The sequence below is a fragment of the Solanum stenotomum genome, chromosome 5, assembly GCF_019186545.1.
Source record: "Solanum stenotomum isolate F172 chromosome 5, ASM1918654v1, whole genome shotgun sequence".
Classification (NCBI taxonomy): Eukaryota; Viridiplantae; Streptophyta; class Magnoliopsida; order Solanales; family Solanaceae; genus Solanum; species Solanum stenotomum.
This window is the reverse complement of record NC_064286.1, coordinates 6,696,209-6,716,853: the sequence shown is the minus strand read 5'-3', so window position 1 is coordinate 6,716,853 and position 20,645 is coordinate 6,696,209. Positions and strand designations below refer to the sequence as shown.

The window sequence follows — 20,645 nt, the reverse complement described above, 5'->3', positions numbered from 1 at the left end:
TTATCTATGTTCTCGTAAATTTTTTGCATGTTTTAATTATTGGGATGTGAGGATTCTCCTACTTAGGTGGTAGTATGTAAGTGCCCGCACGGCCCAATGGGTTGGGTCGTGACAGTTTATTACTATCAAACATCAGAAAATAAGTTAAAAAGTTAATTTATTATGTAAAATATGTGTTTCTTCGTATGAAACACATCTTTAGGGATCGTTAGAATGTGAAATAAGATAATTAAAGATATTTTATGAGATTATTTTAATTTACCTTCTATATAAGATAATAATTCACTATTTTAGTATAAATATAAATTAAAAATAATTTTAAAATTAGCTAATACTTCAAATTAAATATAAAATAAATTGAATTATAAATCCTATTCTAAAATTATTATCTTTATCTCAATATAAACTATCCTAAATAAATAAAAAGAAGAAGAGCAAAACCATGAGGAGGTGCAACATGTGAATATACTTTAGTTCACCACGTGCTTTATACCTCGTTTGGAGGTTGTTATCTGTTGTATTGTATTGTTAGTTTAAATATAATATTTATTTCGATTGTTATGTTTTAAATTGGATTGTATTGTATCATATTAAATTCATCATTAGATAACAACAAAAATATCCATTTTATTTAGTGACCGATCTAGTTACTGGTATGATCACATTAACTTCATATTTTCTTCTAATTTTATCTTTATTTATTATTTAATAATTTTATTTTATCATTTACTTCACTTTTTCATAATAGCTCAACTCGTACAATCTATTTTATCTTATAAATTTATCATTCAAATTATAAATATGTAATATTATATAGTGACAAAGAATAATATAATCTATTTGTTGTAAAACTAAAGTAAAACAAGACAAGAAATATAAAAGATGATAGCAATAGAAATAGTAAAACAAGAGATGAGAGCTTTTCTTATTATTCCAAGTCTTCAAGTGTATACAAGATGAACCCTTGCCTCTATTTATAGTGTAACATAGAGGCATACAAAAGGTTAGTCATAAACATGACATTAACATGAATATAATGGAGGAGGTTATGAAAGTGAAAGGTTACAAGAATAATGGTGTTATAAAGTTGGAGGTTATGGAGGTTATGGTTATCTTCATAATGGAGGAAAGTAATGGAGATAATGGGTGAGAGTAACTTCTTGGTGTAGTGGACATCCACACTATAATACTCCCTCCGTCCCTATTTACTTGTCCATATTTCCTTTTTTGGTTGTCCCTATTTAGTTGTCCATTTTGACAAATCAAGAAAGGACAACAAATTTTTTCCTATTATACCCTTATTTACACTTCTTGAAAATTGTAAAAGTGTATGTTGTTTCTCTCCAATTTATTTCACTTTAATTCAAATAAGTGGTTGTAATTTTGAAGTGAAAAGTTGTCATAAGGGTAAAATTGTAACTTCACTGTGCTAATCATTGTTGCCTTAATCTGTGTGCCATTTCTAAAGTGGACAACTAAAAAGGGACGGAGAGAGTATTTTATAACACTATTCAAATATTATACTTAGTACAATATAATAAGATACATTATGAAACAACACAAAACAAAAAGTCGGTGAAAGTGAAGTCCCCAATTTATATTCTTCTCTTTGCTCATGTTTCTTCCTTCCTTCTCTTGCTAAATCTCTCTTCATTCATAAACCCCCCTTTATTTTACCCCCTTTTTTGTTTACGTTAGTTGAGATTTGGGAGGATGAACACTCAATTCTCATTTTTCCCCCTATTCTTACATTAATATTTTTGTTTTCCAAATCTTAGAGATACTTTTAGAGAGAACCAAAATCATGGTTAGATATCACGTTGTTAATAAGAAGCAATTTTCAGTGATTTTTGTAAAATTTTCTGTATGTTTTCTGTTGATGGGTCTTGCTTATCGTATCTTCTCCTCCACCTCTATACAATTTTCTCCTCTTGAGTTTTTTCACAAAGGTTTTCTACCGGAAAACACACTGCCGCCGGCGCTGGAATCTGGTAATCTTACGGTGAAGGTGATGGACCAAAGTTCACGAAATGGTTGGTTCATTAATCTTAAATACCACCAAAAAAGTTCTATTTGTGATTTGTTGTAATCGTGCCACGATTATATTTCTTTTGAGCTGAATGTTTATCGGAAATAGAAATAAATATAGAAATATCCTTTGTAGCTTACAAAGTTAGGGGTGAGGAGACCCCACTTGTGAGATTATACTATCGATTTGCTCTTGTTGTTGTTATAGATTTCTTTTGAGTCGATGATCTTACAAAAGAACAATCTTTCTCAGAGGCGTATCCAAGGGGGTCACCGGGTTCACGTGAACCCATGCTCCCCTTCGGAGATTGTGTATAGTAGTGCTGTGTTTTTTTAAAATCATTGAAATATAGATGTGTGAATCCACACTTCGAGTATCATATAATGCGACGATGACTAGGTGCATCTCTCTACGTGAGGTTAAAAATTTGAATTATAATTTATCTTGTTTTATATTTCTTTCTAAAATTAGATAACATCTCTAAGTTGTTATCGGTAGCACTCTTGGTATTTTAACTAATTCATATATATATATATATATATATATATATATATAAGAATTAATTTTGGACCTATAATATTAAAATTTTAACGTTTTCTTTTATAATAAGAACCTAAATTTTGTAGTTGATAGGATTCATTTGATCCTTCACAAGATATATTTTCATAATGGATTTAAGATATATTCGTTGACAGTGTGAAGAATTTGTATACTATAAGTGTGATTTAACTGATTATAGCAGGTTTCTATTACAATCTTTAACATGTTACTATGTTAGGATGCTATGAATAGTTATTGACTTGATAGTGTCTATATTTTTGCAGGAAAATGTGATTTCTATATAGGAGATTGGGTACCAGATACCACTGGTCCATTTTACACTAATCACACTTGCTATTCCATTGAAGCTCATCAAAATTGTATGAGAAATGGGAGGCCTGATACTGGCTATCTTTACTGGAGATCGAAGCCAAGAGATTGTGAGCTACCTAAGTTCAATCCCAAGAGGTTTCTTGATATGACGCGACACAAATCATTAGCCTTCATTGGTGATTCAATTATGCGCAATCATGTGCAGTCATTGCTCTGTATTCTCTCTCAGGTACATTTCTACCTTCGACCATCAGAATGACACAGTTGTACTTGAACTAGCTGCTATACTTTTACTTGTGTGGCGATTTTTCTGTTTTTTTTAGTCTATTTCTAGTTTGGGGTGAGTTTGTACTCTGTAGTGAGTTCTTGATTGCATAGGTTTTATGTGTACTAGAAGCGGTGGTGGTGTGTGTGGGTTGTGTGGTGGACAGCAAGGGAAGCTCAAAGAGAAGCTAAACAGGTTCTTGATTGATCCATTGGTTAATTGGTCGATCCAAAAAAATTCACATAACTAGAGCTTCGAAAGTGAACTCAAGAAAGTAAACCAGACTACATGAAATGAATCCATCAGGATGATCTCAAGCTAGATGAGAAGAAGGAAGCTAACCCTCAAAGAAAGGGGTTATGCACAATTAGACTGTTTTGTGTCTAAATGATGACGTCGATAATAGAACAAGAAAGTGATGTATGAGATAGAAGAAGGGTGGTGCTGACTTTGCAGCCATAGCTATTTTGGCTCTTTTAGGAGGACATCAAATAGACTGCTTTCCTTTACTTTGAGACACAACCAAACCCTCATTGTGCGTCACAAGGAAATTGATTGCTTTCCTAGTGCCCCAAGCGCCCGATCACATTGTTTATACTTATAAAAGTATGCAAGATATTTTGTTTCCTATTAAGTTCTCTTAATTTTCTTTAACTTTTAATATATTATCTACATTTTTGTGTTTTTATGCTATTTTATTAAAGTAAAAATTGAAACTCTAAAGATTCATGGAACTTATACCCCATATCTCGAGGCTTGCACCTCGCCTTCATACTAAAACAAATGAATGAAATACCTCCTACCCCAATTCTAAAACACTATTCTTTCCTTTACAGCTTTTGTTCCGCTTAAGTCATTCTTCAAATGATGGTAAAGTCCAAAATTTGCTAGCTGGTGGAACTGTCATTGTCATGGTTTAGATGTTCTCCTTGAACTACTTATTAACATCAATAATTGCTCTTAAATGGGTCAATATACATCTCAAAAAGGAAAAAAACAAGATTCTTGTCGCTATTAATTGTACATGCTAAAATTTGTTGGACAGTCTTGTTTCATAAGTTGGTGGTTGTGTCTCTCAGATCATAAATTCGGGGCTTTCTTAGGAGATAAGCAAACCATCTCATATTTGGTTATTGGCTCTCACTGCTTTTGTAAGTAATGACATTTCAAGTTGTTCATCAGTTAACAACCATCTTTCATACCAAACTAGTCCAACCATTCTAAATACTGCTCAAAATTTCATTGTTCCGTCAGTTGTTGGGGGGTCAGGATGTCCTTTGACCGAGAAAGCCGAGGAGTTTTTGTTATTATTCTGAGTAATCTACACTTAATTCATTTTCACTGATGTGATAATATAGTTTTGTGACTTAATGTGACAAACAATATTTTGTGTCCATACGTGAAATTGACTCGAAAAGGTGAATTGCTATGACACTTCTTTGGTTTTAGAGAAGATTGTAAGTCCATGTTGCTGATAAATCGAGTAGCTCTCTAACCCACAGAAGCAACTGCTATTTTGAGAAGTTCTTCTTTGCTTTCTTATTGTGTTGAAATTTTTGGACTATTCACGTTCTAGTTAAGCAACAGTATCTGGATTCATGTTTAAGACGTCGTGCAGGAGGAAAAAGGTGTAGAGGTTTACCATGACAAGCAATACAAAAGCAGAAGATGGTATTTTCCAATTCATGACTTAACTCTTTCAGTTGTCTGGTCACCTTTTCTTGTAAAAGCCACTATATTTGAAGATGACAATGGAGTTTCAACGGATATAATCAAGCTCCATATCGACAAACTTGATGATGTTTGGACTCAACAGTTCGACAATTTTGATTATGTAGTTATAGCTGGAGGGAAATGGTACTTGAAAACTGCAGTTTACTATGAGAACGGTAAGATTGTTGGTTGCCACAACTGCAAGGGTAAGAACATAACTGAGGTGGGATTTGAATATGCATATCGCAAAGCACTGAACTCGACTCTGAAACACATCACAATATCGAAGCACAAGGCGTTTACTTTCTTTAGGACCACAACACCGGATCACTTTGAGAATGGTGAATGGAACACTGGAGGTCATTGTAATAGAAAAGGACCCTTCAAAAAAGGTGAGATTGACATGAGAGATATCGATGAGGCAATGCGTAAAATTGAGTTGGATGAATTTGAGAGAGCATTGAGAATAAGTTCAGAAGTTGGGTTGACAGTAAAACTGTTTGACACTACTTTCCTTTCGTTGCTTCGGCCAGACAGTCACCCAGGAGTCTACAGACAATACCAGCCATTTGCTGGAGGAAACAGACACAGAAAAGTTCAAAATGATTGTCTACATTGGTGCTTGCCTGGTCCAATAGACTCTTGGAATGATCTAATGATGGAAACTTTGGTCAGCAGTTGATAATATATAAGTTTTGTTCCATGTAAATATCGACGGTCCCCCTACCTGGCTCGAGTTGCCTTGATACTCGTTTGGCCTGGACACCACGGTTATACATATACGCCCCCTCATGGCTGCACATAAATTAGAGTTGACTCAATAAATCATCGCTACTTCATGTATAACATCCCCTCTTCTCTTTTGAGATTTTTGAAATATATTGTATACTGCAAAGTTCCCTTTTTATTTCAGGGTTCATGAAGAATGAAATATATTACAGTTGATAATTTACCATATTCTTTTTTTTTTCTTTCAGTTTTCAAACATTTTGGCCTTGTTTGTACTAATAAATTCTCAAAAGATCAAAACAGCAGGGAACAACAGACCTACAGGCAGTTATTGCAACCTCCTCATACACATCATTTCTTAATATTTTTTTAAGACTCTAGTATATATAATTTAATTTATATAGATTTCATACACAAAGTGTACCACAAATATCTCAAATCATATTTTGAGAGAAAACCACGCGTAGAAAACTTGATGTATGTATATTATTGTAACGATCCTCAAGGTTGTTTTGTGATTTTCATGTTTTTTTTTCTTGTTTGACCCTCTTCATACCGTTGGCTAGGTATTTATGACTTACTGGGATGGGCAACATGATTTTTAAGGTGGTTGGATATTTATCATCAAATACAATTATATCAATTACTGTATTTATTCCTTGTGCGTTCACTAAGTATGTGAGTGTATCTTCAACTGACTATAAATTTATATCACTGTAATTAATTTTATTTTGTCCTTGTTATACATTTATGTCATGTGGTTTGTACTCTTTTAGAATACAATTAATACAATATTATATCTCTCTTGTTCAGGCATATTGAGAGTCTAAATATGAAATCAAAGAGAAAAAGAGGAAGAAGTTGTCTTCTTTGAGAAAAATATTTTATATATTGTTTCTAATCTGTTTCTGATTTTATTTTCTCTACTGGTTTTAATTTTCTAGTTTTGAAATACTCTTTAAACTTTGTTGTTTCTTATCAAGTTTTTCAAAGTTTTTGTTCTAAGTATCGTAGGAACATAGGATGAACAACATTATTAGTAATATCCCATTTGAACTCTCAGGTCCTTTGTTTCTTGTTGAATTTTAATTCAAGTGAGAGATAGAGAAGGAGGAAACGATACAGAGAGTAGAAAGGCGAGCGAGAGGAGAAATTTGTTATAAAACTTTAAAATATAATTATACAATTTAATTCTTTTGAATTATAGTAATAGTTTATAATAAATACATAAAACATGATCGCTTTATTATGTAATTTTTCCATTTATTTTTAGCAACTTATTTGGCGAGTTGTAGATTCCATAAATTTCTTCCAAGTTGACCATTAATGTAGGCGCCTGCAATATTACTCAACTCTAATTTTCTTTATGTTTTTATTTTTTAGCATCACATAAATAAACTATATGAACTCCCACTCGTTTTGTGTAATATTATAACGTACGATAGAAAATAGTATAACCATTGATTTTAATATTAATGATGATCTCCAAGACTCGATGAATAAATGAAGTTATGATCAATATCGATTAAATATGAGAGTATTCCTCATCAATGTCTTCCAGTCGATCATAATAGAATAAATACATGATTTGCAAAACAAACTAATAGATTGCATGTCCTTATCAGTATTGACTAAGGACTTGTTTGAACTTTGATCATAGAAATTATTTACTTTTAAAAAATATAATTTTCTACTTTATCTGAAAAATTATATTTGTCTATGAAAATTTTAAATTTTAAATTGAGGTTGAATTTTAAATTTGGAAATAGCTTATAGCTTGTCTTTTATTTCACTTTTTTACTTTTGGTCGTTTAGTATGAATAATATAAAGTTATTTTATGTGATTAGTTATTAATTCCTCATATATATGAGATAATTGTGGAATAAGTAATTTAAGGATTAATTAATATCCCTAATCAAATACATAATAATCCTACATTTTATTCTGAAATTTATCTATTCACTTTTGTACCTAACAAAATTCATTGAAGTTGTATTTAGTACATTTGAATATGACCTTCATTCCAAATATTATTTTTTTGCAAAAAACATAACCAAACACAACATTATTTTTAACTCCAACTCCAATTCTAATTCTATCAATTTCAAATAAAGTAAAAAATAACGCCGACGGAAACAAACATAAATTTAGACATTCTTTTTATTCTTATTTTATCCGATATTCGATATCCACATTAAAGTTCGATTAAGTTCAAAATATTCACAACAGAAAGTCTCACATTGATGGGTAAAACACTTTCTAACAAAAAACTACTCTTTGTCCAGAGAAACTCCAACTCAAAACATCTGATTAAAGATTAAAGAATACTTACAACTCTACCAGAAAGGTTCGATACATAAATTTAGACATTTTATGACATCATTGTATACTATTTTATCATGTGAAGCAAGGCACAACTACCAAGAGTTTTCTAATCTTAGTTATCCGTTAAAACAACGGTCACGTTCAAGAAAAACTTTCACCAATATTATTGGCATTTATCAGTACAAATATGACCAATATTTCAGTTATTATTTTTAATTCACCTAACTAAAATTAGAACATGATATCATGTATATTTCATATTTGCATAAACTCTTACTAAATTTCTCAAAATATTTTATTGTTTGAAAGGTGATGAGTTAAAATATAATCATAATAGAGATATTCTACTATTTACAGTAGTGTAAAAAAAATTAAACAAAGATAAAAAGATTAAAATCACATAAATGAAAAGATATTAATTAAGAAGTGAATCTACTAAGATTAAATTCAGAAGTTGAGATTTTAAACGTTAATTACGTGTTTGCTTGTAGCTCTTTCAATCAAATTGGTCCAAGATGAAATATTTTATGCTATATTATTTTTAGAGATGAGGGTTTGAAAAATACCCCAATTTTGGTCGGATCTGCTGTTACGATACTAAACTTTCATGAGGACCTATTACCTCCCTAGACTATTTAATACCGTATTTTAAACATATATATTTTTCCACGTGGACATAAAAAATAATGCAAAATTATAAATAGTAATGTGTTCACGTGGGCACATATATACCTTTAAAATACACTATTAAATAGTTCAGGGGGTAAAAAATACGATATTAAATAGTCTAGGGAGGTAATAGGTTCTTATGAAAGTTTAGTATCGCAACAACAAATCCGACCAAAGTTGGGGTATTTTTCAGACCCTTATCCCTTATTTTTATATTTAATATATAAATATATTTAAAGACAATTACATTTTCAATCATTTGGGACAAAATGATAGTCTGAACCTAATTATTTGTTCACTTTTGAATTGACACACATATTAAGAAAACAATTATTGATATAGTGAATTTATCATTTTACCCTTATTAATTATGAAGTGAATGAATTAAAAATTTAAAATTTTCAAAAAGTTCTACATTTTCAAAATAATTAATTGAGGATATAATAGGTAAGAAAAAGTTTGTCCTTTCTCGATTTGTCAAAATAGACAAGTAATTAAGGACAATAAAAAATATTAACAAATAATTAAGTACAGATGAAGTATTAAAAATGATAGGGAAAATACATAAAAATCCCCCCTGAACTTGGCACGAAAACTTACTTTAGTACTTAAACTTTACGGATAATTATTTACCCCCCTTATCTCATTTCGCGTGAATTTAATACCATCCTATCGGATGACGTGGCAAAAAAAGAAAAGAATTTTTTTTGAAAGCGCGTTAAGTTATTTTTTTAAAAAAGTAATAGTCCCACTTTATATATATAATGAAAAAAAAAAAAACCACCCACCCCATTCTTCTTCTTCTTCAAACCCCCCACCCCGCTTTCTCAAAACTCCACCTACCCCATCTACCTGCTTGTCTTTTCTTCTTCAAACTCCCCACCACCCTATCCCCGCCTCACCCCATCCTCTTTCTCCTTCTTCAAACTCTACATTCAAAGTACATTTTCTCGTTAAACACATAAACAAAAAGAATCACATTCAAGATCCACTATTTTTTTTTACTCTTTACTTTGGAAATTTGATTTTTCTTAAAAAGTTATGAAATTTTTTAAAAAATAAAGACTTGGGCATAAAAGAAGATGAGGTTTTGTCAACCAATCTATAATGTTAATGGTTGGCAATGGCGATTAAAGCAATGGGTAGAGAAAGTTTTTTTTTTTTTAAAAAAAAAATCACTACAAATAAATGTGTTTTTTCTTGAATTAGTTAAGAATTAGACCTTGATTAGTATATAAAAATTAAAAAAAATGAAGAACACCGACAATCGACATGGCAGTAAATGACGTTGAGTATTGAAAAAAAATCACTGCTATTGATTTCAATATTTCGTAAACTAATTAAGAACTAAAGATTAACTAGTATTTAAATATTCTGAAAAGGAAAGAAAGAAATGAATTTAAAAAATCAAAAATCAAATTTTAGAGAATTTCCAATGTGGCCATGATGTGGCGCTTATGTGGTTCTAATGTGTCAATGACGTGGCGCGTATGTAATGCACTTGCCAACTTGAGACTGGTATTATATTTTTAGGGTGGTATTAATTCACTTCAAATATGTTAAGGGGGGTAAATAATTACCCGTAAAGTTAAACTACTAAAATAAGTTTTCATGTCAAGTTTAGAGGGATTTTTATGTATTTTCCCAAAATGATATGATTCATGTTTTACTTTATTATCTAATAATTGGGTCCACTTTCTATGTGAATTGAAACTTATTTGTCATCTATTAGTTAATCCACTAATTACACTTTAGTCTCTATCAATTATATTGGGGAAATAATGCTACTAATAAAATGGGTTAATAGTTTACTTTCGTGCCTAATTTGACCCCACTTTTTTTTTAATTGTAGATTGAGATTTAGAATTCGTTTGAATTATCTTTATGGCTTATGTATGATTTAAAAATAAATATTTATAAATATTTTCTTATTTTATTCAAATCATATAATACTACAAAAATAACTTATTTTGACTTAAAACATCTAAAACAAGTCAATTCAAAAGAAGCTCTTAATTACTTTTCATCTATTAATCCAACAACTCAAAAATCGATAACTTCACACTACTAAAACAATGGAACAAAACCGAGTGTTTTTTTTTTTTATACTCTTCAACTGTAATTTTAATTTGCACTTTAAAAACCGACCATGCCTTTCAGTTTTTGTAAATAATTTCTTTTTGAAGAACTGTGTCAATTTTCTTTTAAAAAAATTAAAATACACATAAAAAAAAACTGACGGATACCCGTTGGTTTTCTATTAAAAATAAATAAATTGACGAACGATTTTCCCTGGATTTTTTGGACCGAAAGTCTATCTTTTTTTGTATTTTTTTTAGTAGTGTCTGTAGGTCTTATTTATTCCAAGGCATAGGATTCTTATAATGTTTTTGAATTGCACAAACCCCATCCTCTTTGTTTAGCAACAAGACAAAGTTCCACAAGTCTTTTCGATAATTTAGCCAAAAAACCTTCTGTCAATTGTCTTATTGTCTTTCATTTGGAGAAAAAAAAAATTTAATACCTTCTAGGGCTGCTAATTGATATGACCAAAATAATTAGGTGTCATGCGAAAGTTGACAAAACTTCGATAGACCCTGAGTAAGAACACAAATGAGAAATATATCTAAAGACACAAACATTTAACTTGGTTCAGTCAACCAACCTACATCCACAAAAAGAGATGATCAGTATAAAAATATGAGAGTAGAAAATATCAAGAAAAATAACCTCACACAACTCACCCTACCGTACTTGTCTTGTCTATATATATATTCTCATTACTACAAGTTCCTTCATCTCTTCAACAATGGCAAATACTCAAACCCTAGCACAATCACAAAATCCCCATATAGTCATGCTACCAACACCCGGCATGGGTCACTTAATCCCTCTCGTTGAATTCGCCAAACAACTCATTTTACAACACGACTTCTCTATAACACTCATCCTCCCTACTGATGGCCCCATCTCGAAATCTCAAAACACTTTCCTCAACACCCTTCCCTCAGGCATCAATTATCTCCTTCTCCCTCCTGTTAACTTCGATGATTTATCAGATGATGTTCTTATGGAAACGCGTATTTCCCTTACTATAACTCGTTCTCTTTCATCTCTACGTGAGGTTTTTAAGTCCGTAGTCGAATCCCACAGAGTAGTGGCCTTTGTGGTTGATTTATTTGGTACTGATGCATTTGATTTAGCAAATGAGTTCAATGTGTCACCTTATATGTTCTACACTACCACGGCTACGATGTTGTCTCTAGATTTGTATTTTCCGGAGCTTGATGAAATTGTTTGTTGTGAGTATAAAGATTTACAAGAGCCTGTTCGTATTCCAGGTCAGAGACGAATCTAAAATTTTAATTTTAGTTTGTTGTTTTGATATGATACATCCTTTTAACCTGTTAATAGAAAAAAACAGTATTTTTATAACTCTTTAATATTCGCTCTATTTTATTTTAGTCATAAAAAAAACTTTTAAAAAAAAAAAAGATTTTATGTCTAGTGAAACAATATCATATAAAGGGAAAGGAAGGAAGTATCAAACACAATATTTATTTTAGGGAAAAAGCTCAAATATACCATCGAACTTTGAGAAAGACTCATTTAGGTCATCTGTTTTAAGTTTGATTCATCTATGTCATTTCCGTTTGAGAAAAATGCTCATTCATGCCATTTTTCTGATGGGCCTAAAATCAGCAAGCCCAATCCATAAAAATGGCATAACATGCTAGCTTTTATATTCATAAGTATTATACTCTGTTCCAATTTACCTGACACATTTCCTATTTCGAGATTTAAACAAGTCTTTCTTTGACCGCAGGATGTAGACCTATACATGGGAAGGATCTTCCGGACCCACTTCACAATAGAAAAGATGATGCATACAAATGGATTCTTCACCATACTAAGAGGTTCAAAATGGCTCATGGCATTATCTTAAACAGCTTCATTGATTTGGAACCTGAAACAATTAAATATCTACAAGAGGCATATAACAATAAGCCAAAAATTTACTCAATTGGACCACTTATATTAATGGATAAAAAAATTGATGATGACGTGTCACAATGTTTGACATGGCTTGATAAGCAGCCACGTGGATCAGTAATCTACATTTCATTTGGGAGTGGTGGGACCCTCTCACATGAACAAATAATTGAACTGGCAATAGGATTAGAAATGAGTGGACAAAGATTTTTATTGGTAATTAGATGTCCAAATGATAGAATTCCAAATGGCACTTATTTCAATAACCAAAATTCAACTAACCCTCTTGATTTTTTACCTATTGGGTTCTTCGAAAGGACCAAAGGGTTAGGTCTTGTGTTGCCTAATTGGGCACCACAAGTTCAAGTTCTTAGCCATGTGTCGGTTGGTGGATTTCTGACTCATTGTGGGTGGAACTCGATTCTGGAGAGTGTGGTTTGTGGCGTTCCACTTATTGCTTGGCCTCTCTTTGCAGAACAAAGAACGAACGCGGTGATGTTAATTGAGGATTTAAAAGTGGCACTAAGGCCGAAAATTCGTGACAATGGTATCGTTGGGCGATCGGAAATTAGTGAAGTGGTGAAAGAATTGATGGAAGGTGAAGAGGGAAAAGAAGTGTGTATTAAAATGAAAGAGCTAAAAGATGCAGCAAAAAAGGTGTTGAGTGAAGATGGCTCTTCAACTAAAGCACTAGATGAACTTTTGAGTTGAAAAAATGTGTCACATGATTAATTAGATCACTGATTATATTATCCCTAAATTATTACCGAGTGTTTTAGTTCTAGTTCTTGAGACATTTGTTGGAAAATTGAAGTCATAATTCTCTATTATATGAGTATATGTAAGTTGAAATCAAAAGAACTATCCCATGGGATAAGTTATCTCGCGATTTTATCCCAACCAAACATAAGATGAGTTCATCCAAAAATTTATCCCGAAATTGTTATCCTACCCTCAATGTGGAATGAAAATAACACTACAATCTCGGAATAAATTATCTCACGATTTTATTCCATTCAAACACGGAATAAGTTCATCCTAAAATTAATCTCAAAATAAGTTATCATTTATCCGTCGCACCAAACTAGCCCTATATGTATGTGGTATAAAACAACATTTAACTAATAAACTTAATGTTTAATTTTTTCTTTTTAAATGACTACTCCTAGTTGATAAAACCTTGACAATGCATTATAGTAGTGTCATTGATTGAACAGTCATCTATGGCAGTTTCATACAAGGCACAATGTCTACAAATAGACACAACGAAGGGGGAAAAAAGAGTTGAGAGTCTGTCAGACAGCCATTAGACCATCCCAGCACCGTGCTGGGAACGATCCTCTACAGCTCCATGACCCATAGGCCACGGAGATTGTTAATCACGCTCTAATCTAATGGCCATGTCTCATCAACCAGACTTGGTTTCCTGTCTCCTTAGAAATCAAGGATACAGTGGTACGAGCCTATAGAACAGATCCTGTTCAAGTAAGGTCGTGACATTGTATCTCCATACTCAGCATTAAAAACAGTTTCTCATTGCAGTGTTTACCCGATGTGGGATAAACGGATTTGTTTAAGAATTAATTTGGGTCCATGGAGAAAACTAAGCACAAAATTAAATTAGAGAAAAACCTTTGATAGAACTCTTAAATGTCGTGCCTTAAAAATTGCACTTTTATTTTCTCTTTGCAAATCCATATTTTTGTCGAAAAATTACCCTATATAGTTAATAATTTAATTTTATGTATATATGCAATAGGTTGACTCCCCTAATTTTTGGTTTTACTTGTATCTTTCTTTTAATTAATATTTTGATGCGTCTTGGTAAAATTTCTGGCTCGCCTTCATGATGAAAAGATTTGAGAAATGCTCTAGGTTGAAAAAGGGAAGAAAGTTTGTGTTAAATGGGTTGTCGAAACTGCAGACCAGCTGTTTGATAAAACGCCCAACAGAACAATATTTTTTCTCCTACGTTGCCTGTATTTTTCATTTTGGTTTCTGCTTGGTACTTGTTGCTCGATGGGAGGTGATAGGTATTCCTAGATATTAGTCAAGGTGCTCGCAAGATAGCCCGAACACTACAGTTAGACTGAGTTTGATGGTAAATATTTTTCAAGATTATTCTCATTCTACAAATGAAACGACCCCTTAGGTAATGATAGAATAAAAATTGATACATTCCCAAGGAAAAAACATTTTCTGTTGCTTAACTTAAGCCAATGAGGAAGCTCATTCTGTGTCAGCAATAAAAGTACTGCAAATGAAGCAAAAGTTGAAGTGGGTAGCACTGAAAAATGTAGAGTTCCATAAAAGATTTCCTTTGGCAATTCTTGGCCACTCAAAAATGCCAAATCACACACACAAAAAAAGCTATTCATCTACAAAATTGGCCCACTTAATCACCAGCCCCATGATCCTTCCACATATCTACAACCCTTCACTAGGGGATATCAAGATTTTGCTAAAATTTCAAAAAAAAGTCCTCTTGCTATGGAGGCTCTCAATGCAGCAAGATTAACCCCTGTTTCAGTTTTTTCTGATAGAAGAAATGAACCCAAAAAAATCCCATCTTTCCAATTCAAGAACCTTCAAAATTCATCCAATTTTAGCACCAACTTGTCAAGATCAGTAGAGGGTATATCAAGAAATGTTCAAGGGGGTTTAGTTTTACTTTCCTCTGTTTTCACTACAGGTTTAGCTAAAGCATTGACATACGAGGAAGCACTTCAGCAATCAATTACTAGTACTAGTACTAATGATTTTGATGCAAATGCATTTGTTGAAACCTTAACCGATTTCGTATCAGATAATCCTTTAGTTATAGCTGGTGGTTTTGCTGTTTTGGGTTTACCATTTATTGTGTCTCAGGTGTTTGGTAAAATGCCTAAGCCATCTTGGGGTGTTGAGTCTGCTAAGAAAGCTTATGCAAAATTGGCAGATGATGTGAGTTCAGAGTTAGTTGATATAAGAGCCACTGTTGAATTGAAGCAAGAGGGGAGTCCAGATATAAGTGGTTTCAAGAAGAAGCCAGTTACAATTGTATATAAAGGTGAAGATAAGACAGGGTTCTTGAATAAGCTAGCTTTGAAGTTTAAGGAGCCAGAGAATACCACATTGTTCATTCTAGACAAGTAAGATTTCAAAATTATTCTAATGTTGATTGTGTACATAGAGTTTTGTGTTTTTGAAGGCATAATTAAGTAAATAAAAGTGTGTGCTCTCTGACAACTTAAACTTTTAGTTAGAGTGATCACACACTTCAACATGGTTTCATAGCAAAAAGAGGTCCTTTGTTCAAGTCTCGCTATACCCATTTATCAAAAAAAAAAAAAAAGAAAGACAAGGAATTTGATCTAAGAAAGAGAGTCACACCCGCACGTGAAGGGGCGTGTTGAAGACATAATTAAGTAACTAAAGGTGTGATTATTCTAACCGTTTAAGTTTTTAGATGAGATAGTCGCACACTTCAACATATGTTTATCTTTTTGGAATCTTAGTGAAACCTGGCGCATATTGTCCCTTAAAATTGAACTGGACAAAGAATCACGTGCTTACATTCTTTAACCAATCAGGGGTCATTTGGTAGAGTGTATAAGGATAGTGATGGTGTATTAGTAATGCTGGTATTAGTTATGCTTGCATTGGTTTTACTGAGATTATTTCTTATGTAGTGTTTAGTGTGGTATATTAAAAATAACATGCATTGCATAATTTCTAAAAAAAATAATTTTTTTACAAAAATAGCCTCCACAAATATGCTTGTATCAGCCAACTAGTTGAACAAATTAACTCTAATCCTTTTTCTTTCTGGATTGTAATGAAGCCAGATTTGATGGAAACTCTGAACTGGTTGCAGAGCTTGTCACAGCAAATGGTTTTAAATCTGCATATGCAATTAAAGATGGTGCTGAAGGTCCCCGAGGATGGAAGGTTTATACTCAAAAATATTGTTATCTTTCTTAATTTCCTAGAATGTTGGTGGCGTGAAGCATACTGAATTCCAATTTCTGCAGAATAGTGGCCTCCCTTGGATACTTCCTAAGAAAACATTTAGTCTTGATCTGGGCCTGTCTGATGCTCTTGATGGTCTTTTTGGGGTATGTTTTTCTCTCTTAAAGCACTGTTACTTTGCATTTGACCTCCCAAATACAGATATGATTATGCCATTTGAGTCCAAGAAGTTTATGGGGTTTCTGTAACGGCAAATTGGTAAAATGTAATGTTTGGAGTCTATAAACTCATCGAAGGAAAAGGCATGGTAAATATGCATGCAATAGGAGTGATGTTGATTTAGGATGTCACGGCAGAATTTAATGAGTTGACATCTCACTTCCTGGGATTTTCAATGCATACAACTTCTGTTTTTCCTAATTGCACAAAAAATGCCAAAAGTTCATGGTCGTATTGACTATAACCTGTCCTCTTAGCTATGGTTTTCTATAGAAGTCCTACCATATAGTAGGAGTGGACAAATCAAGATTTTCTTTTTCTATTTTAAAATGCAAGGAACAGTTGTACATTTCTGTTTTGTAGACTTTCTGCACTTCAACTCCTCAATCCTTATATAACAATTCCTAGGTGAATGGTTTTGGGATGACAGATACAGGTAACACCTAACATCCCTTTAAAACAAATGATAGATGTAAGTGATATTTCACATTTTTATTTAAGAGACTACTCAACTTGCATTTTATCAAAATCCATTTGGCTATATGGTGAAAACTACTAGTCTACTGCTACTATTGGCGTAACATTTTGACTTTAACTGAGATAACTTTGGTGGAATGTGGATATGCAGGACAGTTCTGATTCTGTCGCTGTAGGTTTGGGTGTTGCCGCAGCTGCTGCGTTTGGACTCTTGGTGTTCTCAGAGGTTGGGCTCCAATATATCTTATCTTGAACATTATATTGAGCACAATTTATAAGAAAGCTCACCATTGGTCCTTTTTATCAGGCGGAAACATTACTTCAACTGTTAGGTTCAGCTGGACTTATCCAACTAGTCAGCACAAAACTTCTATTTGCAGAGGTACGTCAGCACCATTTACAATGTATCCTTTTCTTGCCTCGAAAGGGATGTCAGAAATGTAGTCCTGCCGATCTGGCCATTACCTGCACTCATCTATCTTGCATTGTTCGTTTCTTTTACCTGATGCGTTTCTTATCCTTTTTTCAGCAACAAATATATCCTTCAACTGTAATAAGATCTTGAATCTAAAATTGTGTATTCTGAAGACCACTTGAAGGCTCAAATTATAACATGTAAAAGAAATATCAACAACAGCAACAACGACATACCCAGTAAAATCCCATGGATGGGGTCTGGGTAGGGTGGAGTGTACGTAGACCTTACCCCTACCTCGTGGTGGTAAAGAGGCCGTTTCCAAAAGACCCTAAGCCAGGTAACACATATCAAAGCAGATATAAAAAGAGAAAAAAGAAGCGGCTCAGGTAACACATATCAAAGCAGATTTCAAAGGAGAACAGAATTAATGAAGACATCGCAAATAATAGGGGAAGTATTCTAAAACATACAGAGAAAAGGAACAGTAGCGGGTAGCCACAACAAAATAAAATGACAGCCAAAACACAATAAACTACACGTAGTAATAGAAATTGAGTGACAAGAAACAACAAGAATGGTGCTAATATTACTGGTATGCAAGGAGAAGCCTATCTCGCTGGATAACGAGATGACACTCAACTACCTACTAACCTACCACCTAATTTGTGACCTCCGTAACTTCCATGAAAGATATATCATTTGATTTATTAGTTTTACTTCTAAAACTGCTTTGTTTTATGATAGAAGGTGAATCCAATTTTACTAGAGACTGGCCTCTATGGTTTCCACAAGTTACTTAGCATTGATACTGATCACTGTAGAAACTTTTTGAACTTGAGAGGTCCACTAATATGTTGGACATTTTCACTTTCCAGGACAGAAAGCAAAGTCTGCAACAAGTTGATGAGTTCCTCACCAAAGAGATTGCTCCAAAGGAGCTTGTAGGTGACATTAAGGTAATGTGCTCATACGTTCAGAACTTACTAAAGTGTTTTGCTTGCCATATCAGAGAACTGTATGTTTGCTTTCGACAAGATATATACTTCATAGTCACAGTTTCATTAATCATGTAACTAAGCTTCTCACCTTGAAACTTCAGCAAATAGGGCTGGCTCTTCTTCCTGTTCCAGTGACTAGAAAAAATCTGCCTGAATCTGCAGAGACAAGTGAATCAGTTCCCGAGGTGGATGCTGCATCATCTAAAGTAGAGGCATCCGTCGAGACACTTTCACCATATCCTAATGTAAGTTTCCTTTTCATCCTGAATAGTTAGTTTGATCATTTCATTATGATCTGTGTAGTGGCCTGTCCATAACACGAGTCACTAGCTTGTCCTTACCAACCTTCACCGTATAAACCTCATGCCTAGACCTATCTACGTTATACGATCCACTTCAAGGCTCATAGCAAAAGAATGTTAGTTGTTCACACCGAGCCATCATCTCTTTCTAATGTGTTGATGCAGTATCCTGATCTCAAGCCTCCAACATCACCGATACCTTCACAACCTAGTGGCAGTGTGGAGAAAGCTGAAACAGTTTCCAAGGTAGAAGTATCTGCCGAGTCTACTCCAGAAATCAGTTCAGCTCCAAAACCAGAAGTAACAGCAGAAGCACTAACTGGAATTACAAGGCCACTTTCTCCATATCCCAATGTAAGTTTCTCTTTATCGCAATAGTTGGTCCCATCATTTCACTATATCAGGATCAATCGAGAATGATCCTCGTTTAAATTCTGAGATTGTGGTATTATATTGCTGAATGGACTAATTCAATAACTTGTGATTTGTCTCTGGGACATCCACATCCCGTGCTGTTGTCATCTCATTCATATTAACATTGTACACTGGTCATCTAAAAGATAACTTCATGTAACCGTTCATTAAAGTTGGGAGTAACGACCTAAAAACTAAGCAGGCAACCTGCTGCAACACGATAAAACGTACACTGATAATGTAAAAAAAGTTTATAGTGTTAGTATATATAAGTTAAATCATTTCTTTATTTGTGATTGCAGTATCCTGATCTCAAGCCTCCGACTTCGCCAATGCCTACACAAGCATAATGTTGGACATGCAGATTTCCATATCCAAGGTGTATTAGCTCCACAATTGCCAATTTTTGTAAAAATTGAAGGAAAGTTTGTAACAATATTTCCATTCTTTGTAATTTATTGATGAATGTCATCATGTTTTGTAGATAGATATGGTGTAGAAGCTTTTTGTGACTTAAGCAATACAATCACTTCCAAGCAAAGCCATAGCAATATATTAATAGGAATGAAAAACATTAGAATCATTAAACCTTGAATTTCTTTTAATCCCTCAAATATCTGAAGTTTACTCACCTAACTAATTTAGATCCACGTCACATAAGTCCACTAAAGGGTTCAAAGTGTGTTCCCAATTGAGTTCTCCATTCCTAAGGTTTTGACCTAACACCTTTGGTTTAGAACGGAAAACTCTCTGTCATTTTACCACACTCCTTTATACTAAACTCTAAATCTTAAACTAGTTTATTTTTTGCATGTGTATATAAAGCATTATAGTCCAATTAACGAAACTAAGTAAACGGAAATAGGAATTTAACATAGGGTTATTAATTCTAAAGTCACTTTTATATATAATTAATTAAGGATAAAAATGTGCAGATCCTTTTGCGATAGGTAGATTAAAGAAACAATTAGAAAATTGTTAAATCAATAACCTGACACTAATATTTGTTTTGATTTTTTATTTATCAGTTGAATTGAAATTTGCACACCCTAGTACAAATAATGAAACACCTTATGTAACATAAAAAGATCGTTAGACTAATAAGTTTAGTCATCTAGAATCTGTAAAAAAAATAGAGGGTGGAGTAGGGGGTGGTGGCAGGTAGGATCAAAAGAGTTCATTCAAATTTTTTTCTGAAAATTTACCCTTTTATACATGTTTTTTTTTTTTTAAAATTATATATATAAAATAAATGTTGAACCTCTCTCA

At 33.0% G+C, this 20,645-nt stretch overlaps 3 protein-coding genes and 1 non-coding gene across 5 annotated transcripts; 3 read left to right on the top strand and 1 right to left on the bottom strand.

The window, feature by feature from the left end:
• Positions 1-1,879: 1,879 nt before the first annotated feature.
• On the top strand, positions 1,880-5,562 carry LOC125865517 (protein trichome birefringence-like 25). Its single transcript, XM_049545714.1, has 3 exons — positions 1,880-2,033; positions 2,854-3,131; positions 4,786-5,562. Exons 1-3 carry the CDS (start codon positions 1,880-1,882, stop codon positions 5,560-5,562), a joined length of 1,209 nt encoding a protein of 402 aa, XP_049401671.1.
• Positions 5,563-11,407: 5,845 nt separating this feature from the next.
• Positions 11,408-13,328, top strand: LOC125864558 (hydroquinone glucosyltransferase-like). The gene is made up of 2 exons (XM_049544578.1): positions 11,408-11,945; positions 12,431-13,328. The coding sequence occupies exons 1-2, from the start codon at positions 11,414-11,416 to the stop codon at positions 13,306-13,308; spliced, it is 1,410 nt and encodes a 469-aa protein (XP_049400535.1). The 5' UTR covers positions 11,408-11,413; the 3' UTR covers positions 13,309-13,328.
• Positions 13,329-13,886: 558 nt separating this feature from the next.
• On the bottom strand, positions 13,887-14,092 carry LOC125866434 (small nucleolar RNA U3). The gene has a single exon (XR_007446500.1). It is a non-coding gene; the product is annotated as a small nucleolar RNA U3 (small nucleolar RNA).
• A 928-nt stretch (positions 14,093-15,020) lies between these two features.
• On the top strand, positions 15,021-19,871 carry LOC125864557 (rhodanese-like domain-containing protein 4, chloroplastic). Of its 2 annotated transcripts, XM_049544576.1 has the most exons (9): positions 15,028-15,728; positions 16,425-16,527; positions 16,611-16,694; positions 17,396-17,470; positions 17,552-17,626; positions 18,538-18,618; positions 18,762-18,905; positions 19,128-19,316; positions 19,679-19,871. In XM_049544576.1, the coding sequence occupies exons 1-9, from the start codon at positions 15,088-15,090 to the stop codon at positions 19,724-19,726; spliced, it is 1,440 nt and encodes a 479-aa protein (XP_049400533.1). In that variant the 5' UTR covers positions 15,028-15,087; the 3' UTR covers positions 19,727-19,871. The 2 variants fall into 2 exon arrangements, with proteins under 2 accessions (XP_049400534.1, XP_049400533.1); XM_049544577.1 differs by lacking the exon at positions 19,128-19,316 and having other exon boundaries at positions 15,021-15,728.
• The last annotated feature ends 774 nt before the right edge of the window (positions 19,872-20,645 follow it).

What these genes read in the sequence shown, in the direction of transcription:
- LOC125865517 (XM_049545714.1), top strand. Translation starts at nt 1,880, where the DNA reads ATGGGTCTTGCTTATCGTATCTTCTCCTCCACCTCTATACAATTTTCT. An exon ending in GGACCAAAGTTCACGAAATG is followed by an intron (nt 2,034 to 2,853) that starts GTTGGTTCATTA and finishes ATATTTTTGCAG; the next exon opens with GAAAATGTGATTTCTATATA. An exon ending in TGCTCTGTATTCTCTCTCAG is followed by an intron (nt 3,132 to 4,785) that starts GTACATTTCTAC and finishes GACGTCGTGCAG; the next exon opens with GAGGAAAAAGGTGTAGAGGT.
- LOC125864558 (XM_049544578.1), top strand. Translation starts at nt 11,414, where the DNA reads ATGGCAAATACTCAAACCCTAGCACAATCACAAAATCCCCATATAGTC. An exon ending in AGAGCCTGTTCGTATTCCAG is followed by an intron (nt 11,946 to 12,430) that starts GTCAGAGACGAA and finishes CTTTGACCGCAG; the next exon opens with GATGTAGACCTATACATGGG.
- LOC125864557 (XM_049544576.1), top strand. Translation starts at nt 15,088, where the DNA reads ATGGAGGCTCTCAATGCAGCAAGATTAACCCCTGTTTCAGTTTTTTCT. An exon ending in AGCTTGTAGGTGACATTAAG is followed by an intron (nt 18,619 to 18,761) that starts GTAATGTGCTCA and finishes TTGAAACTTCAG; the next exon opens with CAAATAGGGCTGGCTCTTCT. An exon ending in CACTTTCTCCATATCCCAAT is followed by an intron (nt 19,317 to 19,678) that starts GTAAGTTTCTCT and finishes TTGTGATTGCAG; the next exon opens with TATCCTGATCTCAAGCCTCC.